The following is a 21,437-nucleotide window of genomic DNA, read 5'->3' as shown; positions in this document are numbered from 1 at the left end:
GAGACTTTGGGTGGCCAAAAGATATGCGGAAATCTATGATCCAATGTTGCATGAGATGACTGCCCGAGGTTACTCCCAGGACTCAGTGGAATGCCAGATGAAGGTGAAAAAACTCTGGCAGGCCTATCAAAAAAGTCCAAGAAGCCAAATAGTTGTCAGCGGCAGCTCCACGGAACTGCCACTATTATCAACAGCCGCACATGCTTATGGGGAATGACCCCACCATGGAGCTGAGTCCTAATTATGACACTTCTGGAGGCCCTGGTCTGGAGTTCAGGGTGAGACAAGAGGAGCTGGGTACCCCGGAGGAAGAGACCAATGGAGAGGAGGAAGGGTGCCATGAGCAGGGGACTGAGGAAGCTCTTCCAGACCACCTGGAGCTCTTTACCATAGACCTGGAACCGGTCTCCTCCATGCCAGGCCCCTCCGTGGTGGTCCTCGAGCCCCCTGGACCAAGCTGTTTGAGTGAGTGTTTATTCTGCATGCTAGACACAGGTTGTGGGTGGGTATAGGTATAGGGTTGTGTATGGGAACAGGTTTACTATGGTTCTGTGCCCCACAGAACAGCACGTTAATGTTTCTTGGGATGGAGCACTTCTCCTTTTTTTGGAGATCTTGAAGGCCTCATCCAGGCACTCTTGTATTTTTTTTCATGAGGTTCTTGAGCAGTCCTGAGTTCTCGCTGATTCCACGGTAGCACACATTGCCATGCCAGGCAACCAGATAGTGATCTGGTGTCATGCAGCCACACTGCATTGTAGCAAATTTCCCAGGCTTTTGGTCATACAACATTAGCAGGTGTTTGTACTCTGAATGTACTAGTTTTAGGAAGGTGACGTCTTCTTTGGCAACCTACAGAAGCATAGGAATTTTCATCAAATTTTTTTAACATGCTTCCTGCACCTTTATATTTGCCTGCAGCAGCCAACAGGCATGCTGTTTCCCACCTTCCAACGTGGTTTGCAGGCTCTGCAGGTCTTCTCCCCTCGCATGTCCCTTTCTACCCAGCATTTTTTTTCATTTTTCAGGAATCCCCTGCACTGCATTAACAGGTGTGTTGTGAACAAGACACAAGAAGTCATTCTTCCACTCTACTCTGTGCTGGTTAGGCCTCAGCTGGAGTATTGTGTCCAGTTCTGGGCACTGCAGTTCAAGAAAGATATGGAGAAATTAGAGAGGGTCCAGAAAAGAGCAACAAGAATGACTAAAGGTCTAGAGAATGTGACCAATGAAGAAAGGCTGAAAGAATTGGGCTTGTGTAGTTTGGAAAAGAGAAGATTGAGGAGAGACATGATAGCGGTTTTCAGGTGTCTAAACAGGTGTCATAAGGAGGAGGGAGAAAACTTGTTCTTCTTGGCCTCTGAGGACAGAACAAGAGGCAATGGACTTAAACTGCAGCAAGGTAGGTGGTCAGGGTGGTCAAACAGTTGAATAAATTGCCAAGGGAGGTTGTGGAATTTCCATTGCTGGAGATATTTAAGAACAGGTTAGATAGATGTCTATCAGGGCTGGTTTAGACAGTACTTGGTCCTGCCATTGGTGCAGGGGGCTGGACTCGATGACTTCTTGAGGTCCCTTCCAGTCCTAGTGTTCTATGATTCTAGGATTCTACATGGCTGCCGGGCTCTCCCAGGTGGAGACACCCCTCCATGTCTCTTTCCAGACAGGATTTCTTTTAATTTTTCAGGAATCCCCTGCACCTTGCAGCTGCTGGGCTCTGATGGGTGTCTCCCTTCTGATGTCCCTTTCCACCCATCATTTCTTTTCTTTTTCAGGACTCCCTAGCACCACACAACTTCCCAGCTTTGATAGGCATCTTCCCTCCCATGTCCTTTTCCACCCAGCATTTCTTTGGATTATTTGTTGGTCTTTTTTGCATTAGTTTTATTGTACATCAAACCCTCCCCGCCTACCCACACACACAGCTGTCCATGTGGCTGTAATTGAACCCTTCACAACCATCCCCTCTATGTGGCTTGAAAATTGGGGAGGATTGCCTCAGAAATGGCCAAAAACAATTTTCCAGCCCCAGGACACCTGGTCAGTACACCTGGTGGCTTCTCCTGCTTTGCAGCCCTCCACTTTCCCTGAGAAGCGGACAGTTGCTTATAGCTTACCATGTCCACAAAGAAAAGTGCTGGATATGTGATGGCAAAAGATGTATTGTGAAATGCACACTTACTGTCCAATCCTTAATAAGCCTCTAGTGGCCTTCAAAAAGGCAACTTTCCCTGACAGTACATTTGAAAGCAGCATCTGAAGAAGTGAGTTAACTCACGAAAGCTCATGCTCTAAACTTTTCTGTTAGTCTATAAGGTGCCACAGGACCCTTCGTTGCTCTACATTATGTGAATTGTATCTTAATTCTGACTTTCACTTTCCAGAGGCAATTCCCAGAGTAGGAGAGGAACAGAAGGAGAAAGAGGTGCAAGCAGGATGTCATCCTGCAGCGCATGGAGTGAAATGAAGCAGAGCACACCAAGCTGACAAAGGACACTGCGCAATGGCATCATAGTGCAGCTTAGTGACATCAGAGTCAAGCAGACTATCAGCAAAGAATGCCTGACTTCCAGCAGCAGCAAGGGGCAAAGTGGAGTGAGGCCACACCAAAGCTTGTTATGGCAGTTTTGAAGCAACCAGAGATCCTGCACTCCCTGCTGCCGCTGCAGAGGAATTCCCAACACAGCAGTGCAGGAGCTGATACCTGCTGCCCAGCGTCCCACCAGAAGAGGTCACCCACCCCACATCATCACAGTCCCCGAACACAGGGAGGGAGGGGAAGGATAGCCTGACACTCCAGCCACAAGGGCCACTGCAAAAGGCTATTCAAGCACCCTCAAGAAGGCTCCTTTCCCCTGCCACTGAAACTTTTCCTCCCTCCAAAATAAAATCATTCCTTTGAGCTTGGTGTGCTTTTGTGAAGTGCAGGAGTGGTAGGGAACACAAAGCATAGTGGGGGTTCATGAAGGGCTGAATGCACAGCAGCCCACTGATACTCCCAGGTCGGCAGTGGCTGACAGAACCAGTCAGGTTGAGGGAGGGCTGAGGGCACAGATGTCCAGCAATATACCCAGGTCCACAGTGGACATGCGGCTGACAGAACTGGGTGGGTTAGGGAAGGGCTGAAGGCCCGGCTGCCTGCCACAAGCATTCTATGCACTGCAACTTAACCCCCTCCCACCAAGTAAAAGCATTTACTCATTAAGACATGTTATGATTTATTTGTAGCATGTGTGTTGCAGGTCATTCATGAATATGTGTTTTAAACTGTCCCTTATTACTGCTGCCTCAGTGTGGTTACTGGTGGATGGTTGTGTAGGCAGCTGGGAATAAGCCCTGCCTATGGAAGTCCAGATGGACAGGAAAGTGTCCCACCTGGATTGACATATGTTGTGCAAAACAACACATGCTGTAATACCAGTGGGGACATTAGTTTCAGAAAGGCCTAAGGGGTCAATAGACATTAGAACCTCATTTTTAAATGGCCAAACACAGGACAGGGAGATGTTGGGTGCGGGGGGCGTCTCCTCTTGGCTCCAACAAGCTCTGGGGAGCCAGGAAGGAGAAGACAGCTGCTGGCGTTCACTGGAATCCCCAGGGAAGCAGCAGCCACTGGCCCTCCCCCAGAAGACCCGTGGGAGCAGCAGCTGCCGGCCCTCCCCTGGCGCCCTGGGGGAAGTGGCAGGGATGCAGAAGCTGCCCACGCTCCCCCGGCTTCCCTGAGGCTGGAGAAGTGACTTCTGCCAGCAGCTGCACCTGCACAGCTGCTGGTGCAAATGGTCAGAGGTGGGGAGGACCCAAATACAGGAAAATTAGTTCTTTTTGAAAAATAAGTCAGGACACCTCTTTGGTGTCCCAAATAAGGGACCATTCCACCTAATACAGGATAGATGATCACCCTACCAAAGGCATATTCCACCAGCATTTTGAACCAGCTGAATCTGTGATTGCAGTTTTCCTTACTGGATTCCAGGACTCATGTGTAGGGTTTCATGAGGCAACGGAGAAGAGGGTACTCAGGGTCACTCAATGTAACTATAGGCATCTCCACATTGCCAGTCGTGATTTTCCAATCAGGGAAAAATGTCCCATCCAGGACCTTTCTGTAAAGGACAGAATGTCGGAAGATGCATGCATCGTGAACTCTCCCTAACCATCCAACTTTGATGTTGGTGAAATGACCTTAGTGATCTACCAACCCCTGCAACACCATCAAGAAGTACCCCTTTTGGTCTATATACTGAGAGATCTGGTGGTTCGGGGCCATGATGGGGATGTGCGTGCCATCTATTGCCCCACTGCAGTCAGGAAACTCCTGAGCAGCAAAGCCATCCAGTATAGCCTGTATATCTCCCAGGGTCACAGTCTTCCTGAGGAGACACTGACAGACCGCATGGGCCACCTGCATTACTACAGCCCCCACTGTATATCTGCCCACCCTGAATTGATTTGCCATCGACTGGTAATTGTCAGGCATTGCAGACTTCCTCAGTGTGATTGCCGCTCACTTCTGAACTGTTAAAACCAGCCTCATTCTTGCGTTGCTGCGCTTCGGGGTGGGGGCCAGGGAGGAGCAGCACATCACAAAGTGCCATAAAAGTGCACTTGTGCATGTGAAAGTTCTGCACCCGTCGCTGGTCATCCCAGGACTCCAAAACAACGTGGTTCCACCAGTGTGTGCTTGTCTCAGGAATCCAAAACTGCCACTCCCCTGTCAGCAATGCATTCAGGGCAGCCAGCAGCTCTGAGTTCTTGGACCACAGTTCAGAGATTTGCTGTTCCAAACCATTGTCTGCCTCCTCATCTGGTATGGCTATGGTCTGAAGAAGTGGGTCTGTCCCACAAAAGCTCACCAAATAAATAATTTTGTTAGTCTTTACAGTGCTACTTGACTACTTTTTTGTTTTGATAGTATATAGACTAGCACGGGTTTCTCTCTGTTACTAATCATCATCATTATGGTAGTGAACCATCAATGAGTTTTGTAATCGAAGGCAAAATTGTTAGACAGCCAGTGTGGTTGCTGAAATGATGTGTGCTATGAATTGAAGCGTTTGGGGATCCATGCTTGCACTGGAATGCCGCAGCAGGAAGTGGTGTGATCTGCAGTTCCTTTTTGTGCGATTACTGGTGTTCTGAATTCTGGGACACTGCTTTGCATTCTGGAATTCAAACATGAAATGCCCAGAAGCAATGTAAGCTAAGGCACTGGGGGATAGGTACCCACAGTGCAATGTTCATGCTGTCTAACTTGCACAGGGCAATGGGGATGAGGAAACACAACAGGGATAAATAGTGGGTTGAATTTCAAGAAGCTTTGTGGACACAATTCAAAGTCATACTAATGAGGTTAAAAATTGAAAATATATGGTAGTGTAGATGCAGCCTAAGAGTTTTAAAACAATAATCCAATGAGTCAGCACAGGATTCCCTCTGAAACAGCCAGTTTGATAAATCTTCAGAGCCAGTTACTTCCCAGGCTTGTGTTGCATCATTCAACCACAGTTCACCCAATCCATAGGTGAGGACCCAGATATGTGATCCCAAATCAGGTATATAGGTTCCTAAAGCAAGCTATCCCTCTCCTGTAGTCAGTGATGTGGCTAGGAATTCTTCAATTGCCTAATAGTTCTAACAGTCTTCAACTGTGTTAGCTGTTCTTTGCTCCTCCATCATCCGGGTGCCAGACAATTCTTATGAATGTGAGCCTTGCAAGGATAAGTCCTCAACAGTTAGGAAGTGCCAGAGTTAAGTTTTCTTGAATATGTGAAATAGCAATTTTAGAGGTTTATAACTCAATCAAATGTATGTGGGTTTGCATAAGGACAACATAAGGCACCACTTTGAATAACCTATGTATCTCCATACAAACTTCCAGTTTCTATTCTAATGCCTAGAGGTAAAAGAGCTGTTCAAAACCATGTTTAGGAAAATACTTAATGTTGGGAAAGCTGTTTAGTTCCCTCTCAGATCATTTGAAGAAATACCTGCCTTTTCTTCACTGAAGCTCCAAAAGAATTCAATATAAAGCATTAAGCAAAGATAGAAATATATGTTTGAAGGGTTAGGTTATGGCAAAGTTCAACTGAGAACAGGAGTTTAACGTGGAAAGTGTTTAAGTACTCTTAAACAGAGGGCTTGCTTTCAGCTCAACCAATAATGTATTTTCAAAATCGTGTTCAGATTTAATCTGCTGAAAACTGGTGACGTGTTTCACATTCAATTTTATGTCTCAGCTTTTTCTACACAATTGTTTACAAACTCTTTGTTCACATTAAAGTGAAGTGAAGCTTTGTATTTGAATTTCAAAAGCACACTTGCCCCAAATTTGCCTGTCAGCAGAGGTTTGATCTCAGAAAGATAGTTTAATATGTTAATAATTTTGTAATCGTGTCAGCCTCAGTCCTCCAAGGAGCTCTGCACACATAAAAAAACAACAAAACGTCTGCTTACTCAGAACTTTCTGTGAAGTCTATCTAATTGCCTAAAAGCAGAACAAGTGGGGAAGGTATGTGGAGATTAACATGAATCTTTTATAAATATAATACAAGAAGCTATGGACCTGATTCTGAATCCAGCCTCATGAATGTGGAACTCCATTTCGGTGCATACACACAAAAAGAAAGCAGGATGTGAGGGTTAAAAGATGAGTCTCTTAGGCTGGGTATGCACTTCCCCCAACTTCGAAGGGGGCATGTTAATCAGGGCTATGGGAGATTCGAAGGGGGCACATTAATCAGGGCTATGGGAGAGTACCAATAAAGTGCTGCAGTGAATACTCAGCATTTCTTTAGACTAATTCTCCCCCATGGCAACTTTGAAGTGTCAAACTTCAAAGTGCCATCATGCCGTGTAGCTGTGGGCACTTAGAAATGCCTGCGCTACTTCAAAGTCTGTTGACTCCCCAAAATTTTGGGGAGTAAAGGCACTTTGAAGTAGAGTGGGCACTTCAAAGTGACTGCGGCTACGTGCATGCCAGCACTTCGAAGTTTGGCGCTTTGAATTTCGATGCTTCGAAGTTGCTGCAGGGGAGAATTAGCCTAATGAAGTGCTGCATATTCACTGCAGCACTTCATTGGTAATCTCCCATCACCCTGATTAACATGCCATCTTTGAAGTTGGGGCAAGTTCAGACAAGCCCTTAATGTTCCTGATTTTTTTTTTTGATTTGCAACATTAACAATAAATTGAGAAGGACCTGCTTGTTTCAACAGATACATCATTTTTGATAATCTGGTAAGATGGAAGCCAAACCAGTTCTTGTAGTCCATGGTGGAGCTTGGGCAATACCAGATGATTTTGCTGAAAGAAGCATCCTAGGAGTGAAAAAGGCAGTGAAGAGTGGCTTTGCAGTACTGGAAACGGGTGGAAGCTCAATGAAGGCAGTAGAAAGTGCTGTACGGGCCTTAGAAGATGATACTGCATTTGATGCAGGTTTGTAGTAACTTTAAAAAAATAGTAATCTCTTAAATACTTTAAATCATCTTGGTTTTGATATTTCTACTATGTTGCCCTGAGAGTTCTCTCCACTTTGTATTTTTCTTCTTCAAGCTGATTCTCAAGTTTTGTTCCAGCTACCCTCCAAAGAACTTCATTTACACAGTTCTCAAGGAGCCAGTTCAGTGCTGGATGCTATGTTTCTTCTTCATGCTGTTCGGTAATTGCTATTTTTAAAAAAAAAAGTATTTACTGTCACGTGGATGATTGGGAGATCTGTCGCTAAGGTTGCACTTTAGCAAATAGCCTCTTGCTTTTTAGCCTGGGGAGTGAACAAAAATTGATGCTTTTTGATGTTTTTGCTCAATGTTTTGAAATTCAATTTCAAGATTTCATCTGTTGAAGCAGAGCTCAGTCCACAAAACAAGAACAAAATCCATCTGCTTAATAAATGTTTAAGCTGTTGCCATTACAATGATACTTTCCAGGGGTACACAGGGTTGTGAGGCACCTGCCCTTCGTGTGAAGAAGCCGTGTCTGTAGACCCTTGTGCGGACACAAAATTTATATCCAAAGATATATAACAGATATCCCCAGAGCTGCAGGGATCTACCAGGAACCACTAAGCAAAAGCAGCATCATGTTGAACTGCCATTCTCAGGAGACAGTGCCCAGCCCGGGCAGCTCCTGGAGTGTGGCTTTACCACCCACGTCCTGCACACAGATGAGGGCAACAGGCTCGCTGGTAGCTGTCCCTGGCCACTGACACACACTAGCATGATCCAGTCCAGCTGCTTGGGGGCCTAGTGTCCACCCCAGTGGTCAGGGATGGGGATGGTAAACCACCTCAGAGGCTTTGCCTAGGCTGGGCACTAGCTTCCGGAGCAGCAGCCTGCTATGGTGCTGCTTTCATTATTGCACTTCCCAGTAGGGTCCTGCAGCTCTGTGAGTATTAGCTCTATATCTGTGGCTATCCACATACACTGATATAAATTTTGTACCCATGCCAGGGAATAATTGTCTGTATTTCTTGTGGTTCAGTTTCCCAGAAACATAACCTCTGCCTTCCAGACTTGCAGAGGCCCTGCTTGCTCCTTACTGATTACTTCAAACCCCACCCATCTGCTTCAGTTTTTCACATCTCAGCAAAGTTCCTACCCCCAATATGTTGGACACACAGGCTACGTCGACACTAGAATTCCTCTTTCAAAAGCAGTGAAGAGGTGGCCTATTTTTTTTTAAGGAGAAAGGTTCTTTCGAAGATGGGATTTACTTTCAAGAGAGCCACATCTACACTGATTTTCTTCTTTCGAAAGAAGCTCTTTCTAAAAAAGAATATGCAAATGAGGTGCCAGATGTGTAAATGTGTTCCTCATTTGCATTTTCAATTTCCTTCATTTGCATGCCTCTTTCAAAAGAGGAATGCTAGTGTAGAAATAGCCTCACAGAACTCTCAGCTCCTCTTTTTTCAAAAGAAAAAAAAACACAGTTTGCCAGTTATACTGGAGTACACGGCTCTGCTTAACACACAGATGTTAGTGGAGGAGGCCTAGGATGGATATAAGGAAAACTGTAATGAAGCATTGGCATGGGTTTCCATCCTTGGAGATTTTTAAGACCAGGCTTTACAAAGGCCTGACTGGACTGACTTAATTGGGCTTGGTCCCACTTTGTGCTACTCTTCTATGATTCTGTGGGTCTGAACCCCCCTCCCCCACTGATGCATCTGATGAAGTGGGTCTTTGTCCACGAAAGCTTATGCTCCAAAATATCTGTTAGTCTATAAGGTGCCACAGGACTTCTTGTTGTTCTCGAAGATAAAGACTAACAAGGCTATCTCTGTGATACTTGTCTACACTAGAGAGATCTGTTGACTGAAGTTACTGTCAGAAGTTGTCTTCCGTCAAAACTTCTGCCAACAGATCACATCCATGCACACGAGCGCATTGTAAGAGCAATCTGCTCTGTCAACAAAGAGTGGCTGGACTGCCTGGCAGCTCTCTTGACAGCATGGCCAACTAGAAGCACAGCAGACAGGGCTGCCTGGTGACCCAGAAGCCCGGTCTGTCGTCAGAGGGCCTCAGAATGTCCATGTGGCTTTTTTGTCAACAGATTATAGTGAGAAAAGCATTCTGCCTTGTGGGGGAGAGGCAGAAGGCTGTGACAAAAGTGCCTCATTCTGTCAGTTTACAGTTAACAGAACATATTTTTAGTGTGGATGGTCCACAAGTTTTGTCAACAATACTGGCATTCTGTCAACAAAACTCTCTAGCATAGATGTAGCTATGGTGATTAGGGGAGGTTCCGGATGACTGGACAGTGGCAAATGCAGTGGTCATCTTTCAAAAGGGAAAAAGTAGCACTCAGAGAATTACAGACTGCTCAGCTTTGCCTCAGTCCCATTTTTGTGCACTAAAGCTGCTTGATCTGAGGGATAATTAGAAAAGAATGTACCAAGAAAAAGTCTGTCTGCCCTGCCTCACCTGAGATTGCTTTGGAGAGCTGTGGTTTCAGCTCCTCCTCTAAGGCCTCAACACTTGGTTGTCTCTCCCATCCACATTAAACCTTGTACACTTCAATTGCTTTGGTGAATGGGTGTAGCCAGACAAAGTCTCCCCCTTACAAGCCAGCTTGCTCGCTGCCCCACCCCCCACTGAGGAGCACACAGGGCACCGAAACAGCTGCTGACAGCACAGTCTTTGATGCCCTCATTGAGGCCCAGATGTGCTAGCTCATCGTGACCCTGAGAAGCAGAAAGTACAGATAGAAGGCTAACAGGCCAAACTATCAACAAGGTGGGGGGGGGGGAACCCTCAAGAAATCACCCCAGCTGGCATTGATGGATTTGATAACCACACAACCATCCGAGAAGGGGAAGTCCCCCGCCCACACAAAAAGAATGTCCTGTACTCTCAAATTGCTTATCTCCTGTCTTACAAGTGCAAATTAAGTAAGAAATGCCCTTGTAACAAACTGGCATCACCAAAGACAGACCAGTATGATCTGGCACCATAGATAAGAAAGAGAATACGTAACCCAAAGGGGTATAAAAGATGGGTCCAGCAGAACTCTAACTTTGAGTGCATTCAATCAACTACCTGCTGGTCGGGTCAGGTGATTGCCTCCCGAGGTCCACAACTGGGGACGCCCAACCTCGTATTCGTCTTTCCGCGGAATTGAGTGACCGATCCGGCTTGGCTACGCTGGTATCGAGAGACGCAGAGAGGGTAAGATACACCCATGCTAGGTCTCTGTTCTTTTTTGTGCACAGCTAAAGAATTAGAGCTCTGTAACTAGATGTTGTTGTGTAAAGATATCATTGTGTTAGATGGTAACAGATATCTTTGTATTGGATTGTAACGTAACTTGTTAACACCTCTACTTTGCTAGCATATAAGAAGTAGACAATAGCCTTTTGTAACCACACGCTTATAACTGTAGCTCAATAAACTTGTAACTAGTTAAGCTCTGAGCCTGACCCTGTTATCCTTTTGTCACTGCAACACAGCCGGCACAACAAAAAGAACTTTAACCATTTGGTTACTACAGCCTGGCCATAGGAAAGAGTGCTAGCAGGTCCCTATTCTAACAGTAAAAAAAACTGGGTTGTTTAGGACCCAGGGGGGATACCTCATCACACATTACCCGGCCACCGGCTAACAATGGGCTCCAAACTTTTGGGCATTTCTGAGCACCCAGTGGTGCTCCTGGTAGAAATCAGGAGTTAGTGGATTGGGTGTTGTGGTTCTTCGCCTTGCAGGACAGATTCTTTATCTCCTGCAGGCACTAAGGTCCAGTGTGGTACATCTCTTTTTCAACTAACTTACCAGAGATAACATCAGAGGATTCCATTTCTACTCTTGCTGACTCATACTACATGTCTTCAAGACCTTGAACATCTGTTTCAATTCAAGAAGCAACATGCTGATTTGTTCTTCTGGATGCCATCTGATTTGAACAAGTGAAACAGGAGCACTATACAGATGTTACGGGCACAGAAAATCGTATCCTAGGATAGGGTCCAAATACCAAAGCAGGCTGTTAATATTTCCTGAAGATGACTTCTAGGCTAAAACCAGAGATGAAATTGGTAGCCATTATAGAGGCCCCAAGGGGAAATTTTGGAAAGGCATGAGAGGACATTCTAGGTATGTCCATACATATTGATCTCCAATCGGACTATCTCTAATTTAAAGCACCACCACCTGAGACAGAGATTTTTCTGTGCAGATGGAAGTCATACTGTGGTGTAACACTCAAGTTATATCTTGCATTAACTTTGCAATAAAGACAAGCGCTTAGATCTAAATAGTCCTATGTACCCACATCAATGGGGCTTCTCAGAGTAATAAGTCTAAGTATAACCCACACACCTGTGTATGGTTAATAGTAATACTAAATGGTGGTATACATCTCTAGAGCTGGAAGGGACCTTAGGAGGTCATTGAGTCCAGTCCCCTGCTCTCTTAGCAGGACCAAGCTCGAAAAGCTCCCAGCTACACGGGAGGTGTGCTTTTTGAAAGTGGCACTTTCAAAAAGTACACACCCGCCATTATGCTAATGAGGAGCTACATATTCATGGTTGTGCCTCCTTAGCATCTGCCAAAGTGGCTCATTAGCATATCCCTTTTGAAAGGTGGGGGCTAGTGTAGCCACGGTTTTGGTGTTTAATGTAATATAACTTGGAATGAATAGTTTATGAAGTTTGATATTTAATTGCATTTAGTGTTTTTCCATTCACGTTCTGAAATGTGAAAATACCTGTTTTATGGCACACTGTTAAAGTGAAATTATTCAGTTGTCACTGAGGTGTCTGTAATAGCTAAATTCTGTCATACTGCAAACAACAGGGATAAAAATATATTCCCCTTCTTTTCTTCTTACTGAAAAGTATACTGAGTAGACAACAAAATTTGACTTAACACAAGGCAGTTGAAAGTTGCCCCTGGCAGTCAAATCCCCATCAGATATTCTGTACCCCTGTCGCTGATTTTCTCTCTCAGGTTTTTAACCCAGATGCTTATCTGGAGATTTTTATTTTTATTTCTTACCTGGATATTGGAGTGACAGTAGGAAGGGAAGAGTAGAGAAACATTTCTTTCTGAGACACAGGTGGGCACAGATGCAAATGAGAGCAAAATCTGACCCCCCCACCAGCCTTACAAACTCTAACCCATGAAGTTCCATAAGAAGATAAAACAGCAACAAGACACTAATGAAATGAAGTGCACAAACCATTAGAAGCCATTTTACTACTCACCTCTTTCCTTTCCTTATCCTTATGATAATGTTTTAGCATTTTGTCATTTCCTACTTCCACCCATTTTGCTTTCCCTGCATTTGTTTTTTTTCCCCCTTTCCTCTTGCTTCTATAAATTTTCATCTCCTCTCAACACAGGCCTTAATCATAAATGTAACTTGCAGCTGCATTTTTCCTTCCACTCCCAAGATTTTGCTTTCCATATCTAACCCTCAGTTTCCATTTTGCCCCTTCTTTACCTTTCCCCATGTGGTATTTTCTCCTTAAAACCTATATCAGGATGGGCCTTCTTTTGGAGCTGATTAGAAGAGTTCCCAACTTAGGAGATCTTTTAAATATAGGTGAGTTTCAGGGAGGAAAGGCAGATTAACATCTCAGCCAGTGACCATGAATGGAATGGAAAAAAAGGTCACACACCATTCTATATTGAAGAGATCTCTTGGTCTTTGACCTAACGTCTTAATTTCTGGGATCACATCATTCTGTATTATTCATTCCATCTTCTTTCCTTTCCTGCCATTATTTGCCATTTATTTCTGTCTATCCTTATAACTTCCCTTATATTGAAAACCGTGGTAAAATCACAATAGTGGTATTTATTTTTCCTTCTGAAAGTCCTGCATCCTGGAGACATAAATGAGAAAAACTCAGCTTTAATTCTTTTTTTTTTTTTTTAAAAAAAAGAAGGTTTCTAGATATCATGGTGGTGGAGAAAAACTTAGAAATGTAAACCCTAAAGGCTCAGAACTCGAAAGGCAAATAAAAGAAACTTCCTGGTTTGTGAAGATATTTTCATAATGCACTGGGGCCTCACTCCAACTTTGGAATACGTAGGGTTGGCAATACTGCCCACTGTTAGATTTCATGCACTCTGGCTATTCTGTCCACTGGTTACCATGCTCTCTTCTTCCCTTGGAGTCTCTGCTGTCTTTCTCTGACATTTTTTCATTGTTTCCTTTTTGTAACTGGTTCCCTCCCGACGCCAACTGCTGCCTTGTCACATCTCCTGAAAATATGCTCCAGCTTTTTAAAAAGCGTCTGAGAACTGTCATCATGCCTCTGCCTCATCATAGCTAATTTACCTTTTTAGAAAGCCTTGTTCTGAGCAGCTTAATTTCAAACTGTTGGTTCTTCTCAGATGATATGGAGTAGCCATGGCCATGCCTCTGGGGTAGAGGAGCAGTGCGGCAGGGGAGAAGGGGGAGAGTTAGGCAGCCTGGGATAAATCAGTATGCATGGACATGGATCCCACCACTTTTAACTTTTTTTTTTTTTAATGCAGGTGAAATAAGGTTACAATGAATTTCAAGGGCAGCTGCAGCCAGCTATATAATTTTAATGACATAATACATTGTAGTTCTTATGTATAATTATAATGAAGTTCATATAATTAAAAAATCCTCCCTGTGAGGCAGCCATGTCCCATAAATGAGCTGTGCATGGACCCTCTAGATGGGAGCTAATGTCCAAGCCACTCCACACTCCTACTGAACCAGAACAGCCCACTGCCCTATACAAAATAACTAGCTGCAACAGGGCTTCTCACTGGCTCCCAGAGTTGAGGCCTTCCCACAACCTTGCTGCTCATGGGCTGTGTTGCCCCACTTACCCCTGTGAGATGGCCTGGAAAGCCCCAGTTCATGGGATGCCTCTGCCCTTCCCAAACTGCCTCTGATCCTGCAGCCCTACATTTCTGGGGCAACAAGTCACAGGATCTGTGCAGGATAATCACTACTGTCTCCAGCACTGTGGGGTGAACCCAAGCATCACTGCCAGAATCCCTCCACAGATCACCAGCAGTCCCCAAGAGTCCCCAGGCACAATCAGCCCGAGGACCACCAAACCCTCTGAGCAACATATACATTCTGTGATGGGTATGTGTGAAATATTGCATCTGATGTCATGATGTCAAAACACAGAGCCGAGAGAGGCTGGTTTGATTTGTCCTACTGAAGGGATGGCTCTGAAGGTATCCCTGATAAGCTCTTTAGCCTAGCCTAAGAGTTGAATTCCTGAAGATTTGGAATTCTCAGCAGGAGATCATTGTGGAAGTGGTACAAAAGAGCCTTTATTTTCAAAGTGAGTTGCTTACTATGGCACTAATTCATGTAGATCATGCATAGGCTTACATTGTACTTCAAGTCCTGTATGAAGCTGGTTTTCAGTAATCGCTGGTATTGATTTGGTTGAATGGTTTCACAGTGTGGTATTATTCAGGGTCTTAAATGTTTCCATATTGCAGAGATGTTCAAGTGATTGCTTAAAACACTCACTGACTTTTTAAGAATATGTACGCTGAACATTGTGCATTTAGTTACTAAGGCTGTTGTGTGGAATCAGCACTTCTTTCCTCTTTCTTGAAACAATGCAGGAACTTATCTGATTAGCAGAAGTAACATTTTAAGTAATTGATTGGCAACTGAGATCAGGGCTTTGAAGATGCTATATCATGCTGTCTTGACATGCCCTTTAAGAATTTATTCCTTTTATTGCTCTGTTAAATAATTTCTTTTATCATTCAGTTACTTTGTGGGTAGGAAATTGTTATTGGCTTGAGGTTAACTTTTGTGGTCGGTAAAAAGAAATGCCAAGCCATATGTAGTTCTCTGAAGCACTGCAGTATCGACAATATTACTGAGATTAAACATGTTTAGTTAGTCAGCTTTTCAGTTGAATAATTTCCTGTCAAGAGAAACAAGTGTATGCTTAAATATAAAAAGGAATACTGAGAAACTCTATTAGGTGAATTTAATCTGGCTACAGCACGGTCAACAGCAGTGCATCTTTGAGGGTGATGTTTGGCTCTGCAGATCTAATAAGCTAATTAAGAACAGTGTATTTCTTACACAGATTTTCTGTTCATTTATTGGGCTTTCAAGATATTTGACATACCTGTCTTCCTCTGTACATACAGCTCTTCTTCTGGTTTGGCTATGGGATGTCATTGTCTTCTGAGGTAGCTACTTGTCTCAGTCTGATGCAGGAGCCTGGACAGACAGAATCAGCTTCTTGATATTTGCATGTTTAGAAGACCTTCTGCTATTTCATCTGCAGGCTGATCTGGGTTAACTCCCCTTGTTTGCTGTAGTTAGAGGTTGTATCTTCTCAGAAAGAGGGAAGAGATTTTCTTATACAAGGAAAACATGTACACCTCTTGAACTCTTATATGTCTGGGTAATCTTTATAAATTAGACTATGTCTCTCTGTCCATGAGTCCATCCATCTGTGCATGTGTTTGTTCAAAAACTCTTCCTTAACCATAAGAGCTAGGACCACCAAATTTGGTATGCAACTTCCTCTTACTCCAACTTAAAGCAAGGTCAGGTTTGGTTTTGCCAGGAAAATGGAAAGAGCCTGGAGTGGGAATGTTTTGCATACATGGAAAGTCTGGGGACAGAGAGGAGGGACATTATACTGCAGAATGGCCACTGGACCAAGCCCCACCATCAAGATAGTGGTTAGCTGGGCCTCTGACATGCCCTCTTGCTAGCCAGTGGACTGAATAGGTGGGTCTCCTGCCCCAAGGCCCTCCCCCGGCCATTGGCTGCAGCACAGGAGAGCAGGGGAGAGAGAGGGAGAAAGTCCCGCTCAAAGTGGGGGAAGGCTCGTACTGGATGAAGCGGGAGAAGATGGACAGGAGGAGAAAAGTCCCCAGCCAGATGGAGGGGGAGAATCTGGCTGGGGAGAAGAGTAAAAGGCTTCAGTTAGATGGAGGAGGAGAAGGTCACACCAGCCCCCAGAAGAGCCATAGACTGCCTCCCTCCAGTATTTCTGGGCTGCCCAGTGCATTGGGCTCCAGGTCAGCCTGCATAATCCCACCCCTCCCATGGTCCCACTCTGGGGAGTATCACCTGGCAAGCCTACACAGCTCCCTCCCCATTCCCTGCCCCCACTCAGCAGGCAGGACTAGCCAGCGGGCAAGGTCTACCACCTTTCCACTCTGGACACAAGCTATCAGGTGAAGTGTACGGTCCCTGCTTTTCTGGGCCATCCTTGGAGAGAAGGTGGTGGCCACTAACACCACAAGCTGTGAGAGCCTCCTCACCCCCAATCCTTACTCTTGCACACCCCCACATTTTCAGCCCCCCCCCCGCCTTCAGCTCCTTCTCAATCTTGCACCCTAACTCCTGCATTCTCCACATGCCCTGCCTCCTGCCCTGAGCACCCAACATCTGCAGGGTTCTGCCCTGGCTCCTGTGTGCACTTCATCACCAGTCCCCTGCCCTGAAGGACCTGGACAACACTAAATAAATTTTTATGAAGTGCATGAATTTAGAACCACATACAACCCAGTCTCCAGTAGAGCTCCCACAGGGATCAGTTGGTATCAATTAGGTCTCAATTTCGTAAATGGTAAGGATATAATGTAGCACTTTTGTATTAACTTGTCTTCAACAAGGAGATGTGTAGAGTTCTGCGTGTGGGACGTAAGAACCCCAAGCATTGTTATAGGCTGGGGATCAACTGGCTAAGCAGCAGTACATCAGAAAGAGACCTAGGGGCTATGGTGGAAGAAAGGCTGGATATGATTAAACTGTGTGCCCTTGTAGCCAAGAAAGCTAATGGCATATTAGGGTGCATTAGGAGGAGCATTGTAAGCAGATCTAGAGAAGTGGCTATTCCCCTCTATTCAGCACTGGTGAGGCCACTTCTCAAATATTGTGTCCAGTTTTGAGCACCCTGGTGTAAAAAGGATGTGGATGTGCTGGAGCAGGTTCAGCAGAGGGCAACCAAAATGATTAAGGAGCTGGAGCAGATGCATATGAGATGAGAATGAGGGATTTGGGCTTATTTAGTTTACAGAAAAGAAGACTGAGGGGTGATTTAATAGCAGACTTGAACTTCCTGAAGGGGGAGCTCTAAAGAGGTTGGAGAGAAATTGTTCTCAGTGGTGACAGATAGCAGAACAAGGAGCAATAGTCTGAAGTTACAGAAGGAGAGGAGTAGATTGGATATTAGGAAAAACTACTTCACCTGGAGGGTGGTGAAGCACTGGAATGTGTTGCCTAGAGAGGTAGTGGATTCTCCATTCCTAGAGGGTTTTAAGTCCCAGTTTGACAAGGTCCTGGATGGGATGACTTAGTTGAGGTTGATCTGTTTGAAGCAAAAGGCTGGGCGAGATGACCTCCTGAGTTCCCTTCCAGCCTTATGATTCTATGATTAACTAAATTTCCCATATTGTTTTCATTATTGGTTCAATTTGTTAGAGTTGCTCTCAACATTAGTTGTCAGGAAGGCAGTCACCTTCAGTTCATTTGTTTCTTTCCCCATCCTCTCTTTTCCATTTTTCTTCTTTTTCCTAGCCCATCTTCTGAAAGACTTGGTAAATAAATAGTTGAAGCAGTGTCAGCATTAGGATGTTGAATTGAAATCCTAAAGAGATTTATGAGAAGCAGGGAAGTTGACCCTTTAATGTTGACTCTGCCATTTTACTGTTTATGTCATTTAAATGTTGCCTGTGTTCCTCAGCCTGTGATCTCTTCAGAGTGAGCAACAGAGCTGGATCAGGGTTTTGGATCCGTAGTGCAGCTCTTTCACCCAAAAAGTTTTGGGTTCAAGGAACCTGGAGGGGCCTGTGACAGGGCATCTGCCCCACACTGGCCCTGTTAGGGTTAAATCCATTGTGGGATAGGGCTGGGGCTGAAGAGCCGACAGCAGCCATATACAGCAGACAATTAGGGCCCAGCTGGGGCTGTATAAATAGGGGCTGCAGGAGAGGGGCTGTGGAGCACGGGGGCCTAGTTGCCTGGATGCTTACAGGGGCTTCCTAAAACAGAGCAGGGCTGGGGCAGGGAGAAGGCAGGCAGATCTGGGGCGCTCTGGGTTACTATTTTTTTCAAGTTATTACAGACGTGCATCGAATGCAGTGTCATCTTCTAAGGCCCGTACAGCACTTTCTACAGCCTGCATTGAACTTCCACCCATTTCCAGCACTGCAAAGCTCTGAGCGTACTACGGCTGCTGAGAAGAGAAGGCAGCAGGCCCAAAACCCCCCTGACAATGAGGAGTGGCCATTTCAGAGTTGCATGAGGTTAGGGGCTAGATGATGACCGGCAGGGAGCCACCAAGGCAAAGTGAGTATTGGAGTTCAGGGTTCTCCAGGAGAGGAGGAGTCCAAAGAGAGTAGGACACAGTAGCAGGACAGTAGTCTTAGGGAAGGGACATGTGGTCTTTGAGGGACGCAGGTGCTAATATAAGTTGGTGGAGAACAGACAAGGCAGGGGAGACACCGGCCAGCAGAGGGCACTCAGGAGGCAGGAGAGCTAATTCTTGAGTGACCAGCAGGAGGTACTGTGGTGGTGAGTCACACCCCATTACAAAGCCCCTTGACCAAAGTAGAGGGTGTGCTTCTATGGGTACGATTGATCTAATATTTTGCCATCTTGAAAAATAAACTTCAAACAAACAAAATCACCAGAAAAATTCTCAGTGTTTTATGGAAGGAAACACAGAACAAAGACACAAAGAATTTTATAAGCATGTTAATTTTCAGACGTCAGAAGCCATACAGTCCAAAATGAAAAGGTTGCAACTACTGTAAGGAAAATCAGAGAGTGTAACCTATCTTTTGACCCTATGCCAGTACATTTTGCCACTTTATGCTTTTTTTTAAGCACCTCAGTAATTACTAAGTTTTGGTGAAGCTCAATCAAACCAAGTGTCCTAAAAACACTTATCAGTTGGGCTGGCTGGAAGGAGAAGCGTTCTTTTAAAAATTAACAGGGACCTCAAAATTGGCCTCCTCTCTGTAAGTTTACTTCTGTGATTTTCAACATTCTTCATGAAGTGAACTCAGTGGCAGTGAGAGATGTCATGGGCTCCAGGGCAGTGTGGGAGGGGTGGCCCAGCTCTGCTCCCCAGAAGGGATTGGGCCTAGGGCATGTGGCCTTCAGCACCACCTGGACCATGTCACTGTACCCACTCCTTTTCAGCCACTAATAATTTTGCAGCATCAGCGACAGGAACTCCCGACCCCTTTGAAATGCTGGGCCTGGGGGCTATTGCCCGTTTGGCCCCACTCCCTCCCTCTGTCAGTGGGTGTGAGTGAGCTACTGTGAAACCTTTGGAAACACAGATCTAAGTCTTCAATTGTAAATATTAAGTTACTTTGTAACTGAATGGACTTCCTGTCAGTTAAACTTTACGTAGGATCCCAAGCCTATATACTGCCACAAAAATATCCCAGAAAATCACAAGCAAATAGATTATTAAATGTAAAATTAGCTTATTTTTAGGGATTACTAGAATCAAGGACATGATGGAACAGACAATGGCAACTTCTTGTGTATTTGCCTTAGGTGACTAAGTATTTGCAATATCCAAAGCACGTATAGGAGATATTTCAGTTATTGTGGTAATTGTCAGTAAGGCTGGTATTATTTTAAGGGCTCTGTGAACAAATGTGCCATGAAATTATTTTATTTTGTGATGGCGAATGTGGAGAGTCAGCCTCTATTATGGATTAAAGCTTGTGAAGAATTAAAACTGATCAAACGTATAATGGAGACCTCGTGAGCTAAATGAAAATAATATACTGGAAGAGCTCAATCATGTGTTTGATTAAATTGGTTGCCTTAAGGACACACATCGCATTTCTTGAAACCCTGAGGTAACCCCATTTATTTCTCATGCCAAGAAAATTCTGTTGCCATCTGCAGGAGCTGTACCAAATGGTGAATGTAAATGTTGTAGCCTTCTACTGCAGGACCTGACTGGATGCAGCCAAAGGTGTCAGTACAAGAATAAATGATTCTCTGAGATTAATACTAATTATAAAAGAAATTGGATAATGGGAAGGCTTTCTACTTCCAAATCTCGAAAAAATAAATAGAAGACTGTTGGAACCAAAACTTCAACCATTTAGACACACCAGTTTTTCTCAGTTATCATGTATGTAAGGGAAATGATACTAGACCTTTTGGTACCTTTGGGTCCCATAAAAGATATTCTATAAGAAGGAAGAAGACAAATTAGAAGGACAAGATTGCTACATATCTCAGTGATGCATGCCCTCATGTGGAAAAGAACAGGTATGTGATGACCTAGGTGAAGATGCTTTGAAATTTTAAAGCCAGAAGGCTAGGTAGCATATTACAGCTCAACTGTCTAAGAAATGTTAACCAAAATAAGCCATTAAATGCAGTGACACAAAAAGAGAGGCTATTATTGCATGTGCCAGCGCCTTTGAATATATAGGACATGCACATTTCTCAAAATGATCTTTCCTGGTTCCTGCTGCTAGTGACCATATTTATAAAGCCATTCAAGTGCCTCATTCAAAACCTATGAAGTCAACTGAATCTAATTTCAAGGAAAATCTTTGATTATTTTCATCACAAAACTACCTACAAAGGGGAGTGTATGACTCTATCAGAGGCTTTTAATTATTTCTGCAGTGATTTGTTGTAGCTTGCTCACACGCAGTTTGTTTAGTTTAATTTGCTTAGTAATCTATACCAATCAACAATACAACTTAGCTTACACAAAAGTGAGTGAATGAGTTTGGAACCAGCTTTTCAGTACAGATATTCACAATTTTGAATTAAAAAGATAGTTTCCATAAATACTTCTCAGTAATCACTTAAAACTCGCTAATTTGGTGAACATGCCTGACAGTACAAGAATTTACGAGAATAACTGCATAAAGGATTACAAAAGAGCTTTAAACACAGTCGGAGTGAGTTTATTTGAATGCATTTAAAATTCTTCACAATTTTTACATTGCAGAATTATAAAAGGT

General features: G+C 44.3%; 1 protein-coding gene across 2 annotated transcripts in view; it reads left to right on the top strand.

Moving 5' to 3' along the window:
• LOC142010532 (isoaspartyl peptidase/L-asparaginase-like) overlaps nucleotides 1-21,437 on the top strand; it is a 240,730-nt gene that overhangs the window by 16,344 nt on the left and 202,949 nt on the right. For both annotated transcript variants that reach the window (XM_074988881.1, XM_074988879.1), the window contains exon 2: nucleotides 7,215-7,434. In XM_074988881.1, the coding sequence (XP_074844982.1) occupies nucleotides 7,242-7,434 (193 nt within the window). In that variant the 5' untranslated portion in view covers nucleotides 7,215-7,241. The remainder of the gene's footprint in view (nucleotides 1-7,214; nucleotides 7,435-21,437) is intronic.

The sequence above is a fragment of the Carettochelys insculpta genome, chromosome 3 (assembly GCF_033958435.1).
Source record: "Carettochelys insculpta isolate YL-2023 chromosome 3, ASM3395843v1, whole genome shotgun sequence".
NCBI lineage: Eukaryota > Metazoa > Chordata > Testudines > Carettochelyidae > Carettochelys > Carettochelys insculpta.
Note: the sequence above shows the minus strand (reverse complement) of the source record. Positions and strands in the feature narration are given on the sequence as shown.